The sequence below is a fragment of the Eriocheir sinensis genome, chromosome 45, assembly GCF_024679095.1.
Source record: "Eriocheir sinensis breed Jianghai 21 chromosome 45, ASM2467909v1, whole genome shotgun sequence".
Taxonomy (NCBI): domain Eukaryota; kingdom Metazoa; phylum Arthropoda; class Malacostraca; order Decapoda; family Varunidae; genus Eriocheir; species Eriocheir sinensis.
The window spans coordinates 4,819,737-4,829,736 of NC_066553.1; the positions used below are offsets into that span (position 1 = coordinate 4,819,737).

The window sequence follows — 10,000 nt, forward strand, 5'->3', positions numbered from 1 at the left end:
CTCTCTCTCTCTCTCTCTCTCTCTCTCTCTCTCTCTCACCTGACGTTACCTGTCCCCACTCTTCTTTCTTTTCTTTCTTTTTTCTTGCAAACGTTTATTCTCTCTCTCTCTCTCTCTCTCTCTCTCTCTCTCTCTCTCTCTCTCTCTCTCTCTCTCTCTCTCTCTCTCTCTCTCTCTCTCTCTCTCTCTCTCTCTCTCTCTCTCTCACACACCTTCCCCAGTACCATCAATGTCATTTGTCATTACTAATACAGAATTTCATGTACCATCTTCCTTTAACTCCTCTAACTCTTTATAGGAGCAGTGAGTAGCGGGCTGTTTTTTTCACATTTGTTACCTTTTTTTATGCCCTTGAACTGACTCCTCTTCTGTAAAATAAAAAAAAAACAGTATTTCTTCAACCATTTCCTCTCCCTTTTCCACTTAGAACAATTTTTTTTCTCTGGCCATTTCCTTTCAACACATTAATTACCTTTCTCTTCATCGTCTTCACATTACATTTCTTTCCCCTTATCCTCTTAGCGCTTCCTCCCCATTTCCCCTTAACCCATTACACCCCCACGCCGATAACTCAGTACTACATGCTCTATGGTGTCTATTGCTATCTATATCATCGTTATCATCGTCACCATCATCATCATCATCATCATCATCATCCTTATCACCATCATCATCATCATCATCATCCTTATGACCATCAACAGAGGTACGGATAGAGGGTCAGGATAGTACCAAACTCATGCCCTTTATGTGTTAGAAGAATCGTACATCTAAACAACCCCAGACGATTTTTTTTATAAATTTTATGTGTCGTTAAGAGATAAGAATGATAATGAGGGTAATGATAATAATAATAGTAATAATAATGATGATGATTGTAAATGTAAGAGAAATAAAAACGTATTCATAACAAAACATAAATGATAAAATGTTTCAGAGGATAATATTAACGGCGGATTAGTGACGGTTGAGGAATGGTATTAATTTGCGTGTGTGTGTGTGTGTGTGTGTGTGTGTGTGTGTGTGTGTGTGTGTGTGTGTGTGTGTGTGTGTGTGTGTGTGTGTGTGTGTGTGTTTATTTATTTGTTTTGTTTGTTTATTTGTTTATGTGCGTGGTGGCTGGGTGCCCTCCATCACTCCCCTTAAGCCTTTCATTATTCACCCTCATTCCTCTCCCCTCCCCTCCCCTCCCCTCCCTTTCCCTCCTCTCCCTTATAACTCCCCTTGCCTTCCCTCCCCTCCCCTCCTTTCCCCTCCCATCCCCTCCTTTCACCTTCACTCCCTTCCCCTCCCCAAATTTCATCTGTGCTCTCTTCATTCCTCTCCCCTCTTTTCCCTTCATATATTCTTCTCTCCCTCGCATTCTCCTCTCTCCCCCTTCCCTTAAAAAAATTCCCATCTCTTCTCATTCAGTTCCTTCGTCTCTTTGCGTCATTTTTCCCTTCATTTATCTTCTCCTTCCTCTTCCTCTACATTCTCCTTTCCTACCCTCCTCTCTCTATGTCCTCCTTTGCTCATTCATCTCTCTCCTTTTCTTCTCTCCTCCTCTTGTAATCTTTTCCTCTCCACTCCCCTTTTCCTCCCCTGCTCTCCTTGTATCCTTCCTTTCTCTTCCTGCCCTCTTCCCTTTCCTTCATTCCTCCTATTGTCATCCTTCCAATATTCTCCTCTCCTCCCCTCCTCTCCCCAGTTCCTCTTCGGCTCTCCATATTTCCCTCCCCTCTGTTTTCGTCCTCCTCCCCTCTCGCTTATCATCTTGTCCTCCCCTCTGCATTCTCCTCTCCTTCTCTCTCTCCTAAAGTTCCCTCTGGTCCCTCTATTTTCTTTCCTCTTTTTTCCTAACTTTGTCCTTTTCTCCTCCTCTTCCCTTCCTCTTTCCGAGTCTCCCTTTCTTTATCTCTCTTTTTGTTTTGCTTTTCTTTTTTCCCCTTTCCTCTTCTCTCTCTCCGCATTTCCCTTACTTACTCACCTTTCCTTTTTTTTGCTTCTCTAACCTCTCCTCTTCCCTTTCTTTACCTCTAACCTCTTCTAAATCCTTTGCCTTTCCCTCCTTTTCCCTTTTCCTTTCCACATCTTTTTTCCTTTTTTCCTTTTCCTTTTCTTCCTTTTCTGTGTCCCATTTCTCATTTCTCTCACTCTTCTCACTTTCCTCTGCTTTCTTTACTTTCCTTTCCACCACTCCTTTTTTCTTCCATTAGTGTCTTTCTCTCTCATTCTCATTTTCTATTAATTAATCAACCTCCATTCTCCTCTCTTCCTTCTATTTCTCTCTCCGTTTTCTCTTCTTCGTCTTCGCCTCTCCTTCCCTCTCAGTTCCCCTTTTCTTCCCATCTTTCTCTTTCCCTATCATTATCTTCTCTTTTGTTACCTCTTTCTCCTCCTCCCTCTTCCCTATCTTTTCCTTCTTACTTTCCTTTCTTCCTTCCTTCCTTCTCTCTTCCATCATCCTCTTTCCCTCTTTTTTTATTCACCTTCTTTTTCTCTTCATACCCTCCCCCCCCCACTCACACACACACACACACACACACACACACACACACACCAATCATTCATCGGGTTGCATAATATCGTCAATTTGGGTTTAATCCTTTGTAATATATTTGTGAGGGTTCGTGAATTTATGTGTTTACTTATTATTGCATTATTTATTCATTTATTTGTGTATTTTTTTGCGTATGCAGTATTGTTTTCTCTGTGTGTGTGTGTGTGTGTGTGTGTGTGTGTGTGTGTGTGTGTGTGTGTGTGTGTGTGTGTGTGTGTGTGTGTGACCTCCTTTTCCTCATCGAATTTTCCTTATCACATAATTATTTTCTATCCTTTCCTTGTGCATGTTTGTCCTCCTCCTGCTCCTCCTCCTCCTCTTCTTGGTATCATTGCTTCTCACTCCTCTATAGCACATCTCTCTCTCTCTCTCTCTCTCTCTCTCTCTCTCTCTCTCTCTCTCTCTCTCTCTCTCTCTCTCTCTCTCTCTCTCTCTCTCTCTCTCTCTCTCTCTCTCTCTCTCTCTCTCTCTCTCTCTCTCTCTCTCTCCAATCACTCTCCTGCCCATAAAACTCTCCCTCTCGTGTTCTCCTCCCCTCTCGTCCCCTCTCACTCACCTCGCTGCCTCATTAACCTTCCCCTCTTCCTCATTTGCCGCGTTTACTTATATTATCCTTCTTCCATAATTCCTTGTCCTCTTTTACGGCCTGTGTCACCCTCTTATCACGGTTTCCTCTCCTTCCATCTCCTCTCTTCTTCCTCCTCTTCGTCTTCTGCTTCCTCCTCCTCTTCCTCTGTCTCCGTCTTTCTTGTGTTTCTTTGATCACAAGTTCTTCTTATCCTCCTCTTTCTTCTCTCAGTGTCTCTCAGCTCTCTCACTTTCCTTCTTTTATTCCTACTGTGTTCCTCATTTCTCTTTTGACAAGGCTTTCGTAAGGGTTATGAGATTTCCATAGGTAGTTTTATGACCCTGGTGGTAGTTTGACCCTTCTTCTGCACCGTGAACCTAATACAGCACTCATGAAAACCCGATTAATCTCCTTTTAAGCCTTAGGAAGTAGGTGATGTTAGTGCATGGCTGAAGCGTCTGAGAATACCGATCAATAGCTTTTCCACATACAGATGGAGGTATGCTACAGACTAACCATGGCAGTCATTTAAGGCCAGTAGCAAAATACGCAGCTGTCTCCTGAGGCCACGTTCAAGGCAAGGCACAGAATATTCACAAGACTCAAAGGGCTGCTGCACGAAGATCCCCGAGCATGAAGAAGCATAAATAACAAGCGTCGCCCAAAGACCTCAAAAAAACAAACTCACTGAGACTTGAAACCGGGAAGGGGAGAAAAAATACGAGGCGTGGTGATTATTCTGTGCAAATGCGTGAGTGTGACAGGACGGAGGAAAAAGTTATACGTATATTTTTTTGTCTTTTATTTCTCTCTCTCTCTCTCTTTCTCTCATTTTGGAGCGCTGAACATCAAAAGCGAAGAGCGGGAAAGTTTATGAAATGTGAGGCGAAAAGTGTGTTGGGAATTTTAGCTTTTTGAGACTTACAGTTGAAGAATGAAATGGTTTGTGAAATGAATTAAGAGAGTGTGGTCACTGTCTGCATGATAATAAGTAGTTGAAGTAGTTTGGGATTTTTTTTTTTACGTTTCGGCCTATGGCGCCGGTAGGCTGTTTTGGTGGGGGCCTGATGGTCGACCCCAACCCGTTGTGTCGCAGGCAAGTGTTTATAGTGGCGCCATCTTGCTTGACTCATGCTGTCCCCCGGAACTCATCTTTAAGCCTTTGTTTAGAGAGAGAATCTAGAGTCCGGGTTGATAGATTGTCTACAGGACAACATGTGGGTAGTCTTAGGCCACTCAGCGGTGACTGGAAAATCCCTGCTGTGGCGGCGGGCAGGACTTGAACCCGGGACGCAGCGCCGGCACGCTAATAACTGAGATACAATTACGTGTGGTACATAGGAGCGTATTCACCCATTCCTGTATATACAAAAAGCTTAACGCATTCCTGTATATATCAAAAGCTCAACTAATTTCTGTATATATTTAAAACTTAACCCTTTGCTGTATATATAAAAAAAACCAATCTATTCCTGTATATATGAAAAGCTTAATCCATTCCTTTATACAAAAGGTTTACTCCATTCATGTCTATAAAAAGAACACCGTGTTCGCTAAAAACCGTCGGGTCGCCCTTTAAAACGTTTTAAGCGAGCCAAATATGACTTGTCCTGTCAGCCATGACACGCCGGGTTCAAACCGGCGGGCGAACGGCACACCAACTCCCACAGAGCAGGGCGGTATGATGTGATTACCATTGATTTATTTGTGTGATTTCGATCAAAGTGACAGGTTTCCGGGAGCCTGACGGTTAGTTGAGACATAATATATGACAACATTTGAGCAGCTGGTTAAGTAGGACACGAGATATGGAAAGGTGCAAAGTAAATCTTGGACATTTCGGGGGACCAAGCACTTATATTAAATTAACTTTATGCACCGCTCCAATTTTTGGACTAAACTATTATTTTCTGACAGATGTTGTTGTGTGTTGAATTATTCAGGCAATTGTTTCTCTCGGAAATTACTATTTTTTTCACCACCCCCATAGAGAGTGCATAAAGGAAATGTTGACCGATGGATTGTTCACCAAATTCCTTCCCCGTTCATAGATACACCTAACCTCCACTTAAACCTTTCAATCGTGTATGCCTCAACTACACACTTCAGGTTATTCCACTCATCCGCATCCCTGTTCGTGAGCCAGTTTTTGACCATTTCCTACCTGAACGTGAATTTACCCAACTTTCTCAACTTTATTTTTATCCCCTACTTTTCCTTCTTCCTCTCTTCCTCCTCCTGCTCATATTCCTCTCTGTAATCCCTTCTCATCGTCCTCTTTCTCGCCATTTTCCTGCCTTACTTTCCTACTCCTCCTCCTCCTCCTCTTATTCCTCCCTTTATCATCACTTTCCTTATCTCTCTTTGCTACGAGTTCTATCATCAGCCAAAGATCTTGTGAGCCACTAGAGGAGGAGGAGGAGGAGGAGGAAAAAACAAACAGGTAATTCTTCTCTCATTAATTTTCAAGTCAGATGAATTGGGTGGGTCTCTCTCTCTCTCTCTCTCTCTCTCTCTCTCTCTCTCTCTCTCTCTCTCTCTCTCTCTCTCTCTCTCTCTCTCTCTCTCTCTCTCTCTCTCTCTCTCTCTCTCTCTCTCTCTCTCCCCCCCAGACACACACACAGGTAACACTCACGGTTGACACGCAGAAGCACGGCGTTGGAGTGCCCATCGCCTTCCCGGTTGGAGGCGAGGCACGTGTAGAGTCCAGCGTCCGTCCGCTCCACGGGGGACACCACCAGCGAGGCCCTGTCCCGCACATACCGCCGGCCGCCCATGCCCACCACGCGGCCCTGGGGGAAGGAAGGTGTAGGCTGGTTAGATGGGTCGTTTTAGTGTGAGTGAGACAGAGAGAGGAGAGAGTGAGGTTAGGTGGTTTGTTTGAGAGGGAAAGAGGGAGAAGAAAAAAAGTTGGGTTATGTAAGTTGTTTTAGATTAGATGAGATTAGAAAGTCAGAATTGTTAGACGGGTTATTAAAGGTGTAGGCTGGTTAGATGGCTTGTTTGAGTGTGAGTGAGACAGAGAGAGGGGAGAGTGAGGTTAGGTGACTTGTTAGAGAGGGAAAGAGGGAGAAGAAAAGAGTTAGGCGGGCTATGTAGGTTGTTTTATATTAGATGAGATTAGAAAGTCAGACTTGTTAGACGGGTTATTAGTGTTGCAGAGAGCGGGAGTGGAGAGATTTAGACGTTTTTATTTTTGTTGCTCTCATGCTCTTCTCTTTGCCTCTATTTATCATTTATCATATTTCCATCATGCATTCTTTCTTACTCTCCCTCACTCTCTATCTATCTATCCATCTATCTATCTCAAACACAAACACATACTTCGCAATCGGCAAAGGTGAGAAGAATGATTAGAAAGTCAAACTTGTTAGACGGGTTATTAGTGTTACAGAGAGCAGGAGAGGAGAGATTTAGACGTTTTTGTTTTTGTTGAGTGCGGCTTTCACAGAAGACACGGTGCCTGAAGGCGCGATTTAACCAGGGCAACATTTTGGCAATGCGTCGCGTGCTACGTTGCTGCCTGAGCCAAGGGAGTTTCAACCAGTCCAACACAAGACAACATGGAGCACGTGACCTTGTGGCATGCAACAGCTGGCTACACGCTGCGACAAGATTTTGCCTGTTGCCCAGCGGTGCCTGCCCCCCACACCAGTCCAGGGAAGAATTCCACAGTAAAAGCAACGAGATGGATTGATTTTTAGAAAAACCGTAAAGTTTTTAGAGTATAGAAACCTTTTGGCTTGATGGGATATACACCTGGAAGGATACAAGAATAGTCAGGCTGAATTTGACGCAGAGAATGTACTATTCTTGTTTTTATTATTATTGTTTACTATACTAATTATTATTATTAGACTAATTTTCTGTTCCCTCTAGTGACTGTTAATGATAAAGATTTTTTTTGTTGTAATTTTTCTTTGCGTTTTTGTTTTGTTTTTCTTTGTATTTGGATCGATTGTTTTCTTTCTTTGTTTTGTTCTTTTTTTCTTAGTTCTATATTTTCTTTTTCTCATTTTTTATTTTGTCTTTTTCATTTTTCTGTTAATGATCAAGTGTATTTTTTTTATCTTTCCGTTTTTTTCTTCTTTTCAAAATTTTCGGATCGTCTGTCCTTTCTTTCTTTTTTTTTCTCGTTTCATTTTTCTTTATTTTTTTTCATTCTTTATTTTCTCATTTCCATTTTTCTGTTAATGATCAATGAATTTTTTTTTCAATCTTTCTATGTTTTTTTTCTTTTCTAAATTTTCGGATCGTCTGTTCTTTTTTTTCTCGTTTTATTATTTTTTCGTTTTTTTCATTCATTATTTTCTCATTTCCGTTTTTCTGTTAATGATGGAGTGTATATTTTTTCAATCGTTCAGTTTTTTTTCTTTTCTAAATTTTCGGATCGTCTTTTCTTTCTTTTTCTCGTTTCCATATTCTTTGTTTTTCTCATTTTTTATTTTCTCATTTCTATTTTTTTGTTAATGATCAGGAAAGGTGTTCATCTTTTTTGTATGTTTTTTCTTTTAACTTTCATTTTTCTTTGTTTTGTTTCCTTTCTTTTCCTATTTTTTTCATTATATATTTTCTGTCATTTCCTTTTTTTCTTCATTCCTGTCTGCATTATTTTTTGCCTTGGTGATCCTGTCTTTTGTGTTGCGTTTTCCTTTTATTTTCACTTTCTTTAACTTATTTCAATCATCACGTTCTGTTCTCCTCTGTCTTCTTCCCTTACTCTCGTATTTTTCATCGTATCATTCTGTGGTCTGTAAGGTTTTCAGGTATTTCTTCTTGTTCTTATTTTCTACTGTATTATAATCCCGTTTTTATGCTTGTACTTTCCGTTTTATTCACTTTCCTTAACTTCTTCTTTTAATCGTCATGTTTTACTCTCCTCTTTCTTCGCTTACTCTCTCACATCCTTCTCTTTTTCCCTTCTCCTTCCTCCCTTCACTCTCCGTTTTGTTCACTTTCCTTAACTTCTTCTTTTAATCGTCATGTTTTGTTCTCTTTCTTCTCTATTTTCACTTCCTTCATTTCTCCTTCCCTTCTCCTTCCTCCCTTCACTTCCTTCCTAACTCTGCCTTTTCTCATATCTTTCCGTGTTTTGTAAAGTTTTGGGTATTTGGTCTTGTTCTTATAATCTACACAGGCCTACCGTGAACAGTCTTACTACAAGCTCAAGGGGCTAATGATGTGACAGATTTAAACACCGAAGCCACGCGTAGCTGTAGCATATGCCCTTAACTTTACTTCCTTACTCAGTCTTGCTTACTCGACGTTTTTGTTTTAGCTATGCAGACTTCAGAGCACACACATTTAACAAGACTTTCGTAGGATTTGTGGGCATTTCCAGAGGTAGTTTTATGACCCTGGTGGTAGTCTGACAAACCTTCTTCACGGTGAACGCAAAGAATCACTCATGGGGACGCGTTTGACCTCTTTTTTGGCCCTTGGAAATGATGGATGTAAGAGAAGGAAGCGTCTTTGAATTCCGACCCTTCTCGTAACTGAAGAAGGAGAAGGATTGTAACGCGTCTTCGTGGTGTTGGTGGTGGTGGTGGTGGTGGTGAAGGAGAATGTACGATGAAGGACTTGTTTGTTTTTTCTGCTCGGCTTTATTTTTTTACGTGGCTCGTGTCTCGTTATATTCTCCCTCTTCCTCTTCTTCCTCCTCCTCCTCCTCCTCCTCCTCCTATTCCTCATTCTACTCTTCATACTCCTTCCTCCTTGTTCCTTGTTTATATTTTCGATGTTTTTCTTTCTCATTTTTTTTATTTCCTTCTTCGTCCCCTATCGTTCTCGTCCTCTTATTCCCTCTCCTCCTCCTCTTTCCCCTCCTCTTCCTCCTCCTCCTCCTCTTCAACTTCTCCTCCTCCTCCTCCTCCTCTTCTCGTACGTGTTTACCTCTTCCTTACACTTTTTTTTCCTCCTCATGTTCAAGAGTATGTGTATTTTTCCTCCTCCTCCTCCTCCTCCTCCTCCTCCTCCTCCTCCTCCTCCTTGAAACGGTGGCATCCCAGGGTCTTCTTCCTCTCCTTTCTAACTAAATTCTCGCCCGTAAAAAATTCCATGTTCTTCCTTTTAAGAGGACTCGCTTTGCCTTTTCCCTCACCTTTTCCTCCGTCACCAGAGAGAGAGAGAGAGAGAGAGAGAGAGAGAGAGATCCCCGGGTACTCGCACTGGGCCAGACGAGACCGCCACACAGGACAGGGGGGAGGCATTGCTGTTTGCCACCGAAACGGCCTGCAGATGGACGCCCTCACCACAGACACTCCCCTGGAAATGGAGATGATGTTCCTCCGCATCATTCTCGAGGACAGGAGCGCTCTGCTACTCTGTGCCATGTACCGGCCACAGTGGCAAGGCAGCGCCCCCCTCACCTACCTCACAGAGCACCTGGACGACCTTATGGCTGCCCACAGCTGTCAGTACGCGATGGTTGTGGGCGACCTAAATCAACACCTGGTGGCGAGGGCCTTCACCGAGCTCACAGCGGTGCATGGATTGCACAACCATGTTGAGTTCCCGACACATCAGCGAGGAGGCTCCCTGGACCCTGTGCTCACAGACCTGCCGAGTGACTGCGTGCTGTGCTGCCCACTAGACCGTGTGGGCAGTTCCGACCACAATGCCATACTCACCACCATCAGCCTGGCCCCAGCGCGTGAAGAGGAACACCAGCGAGTCATCTGGCTGTGGGACCGCGTGGACTGGACGGCTGCAGGCAGGCCCTGGCAGCGACTGCTTGGGGCACAGTCCTTAACGGTGACCCACAACATGACGTCTCCGCCCTCACCACTGTCCTCAATACCGTCCAGCAGCAACACGTCCCCACCGCACCTACTCATCCAGCCCAAAAGACCAGCCTTGGTTCGGGTACAGGTGCCGTATTGCAGCCGAAA

The 10,000-nt window shown here is 43.2% G+C and overlaps 1 protein-coding gene across 1 annotated transcript in view; it reads right to left on the reverse strand.

The window, feature by feature from the left end:
- Positions 1-10,000, reverse strand: part of LOC126980910 (uncharacterized) — a 183,353-nt gene that overhangs the window by 35,694 nt on the left and 137,659 nt on the right. The window contains exon 6 of the mRNA XM_050831323.1: positions 5,746-5,902. Coding sequence (XP_050687280.1) covers positions 5,746-5,902 — 157 coding nt within the window. The remainder of the gene's footprint in view (positions 1-5,745; positions 5,903-10,000) is intronic.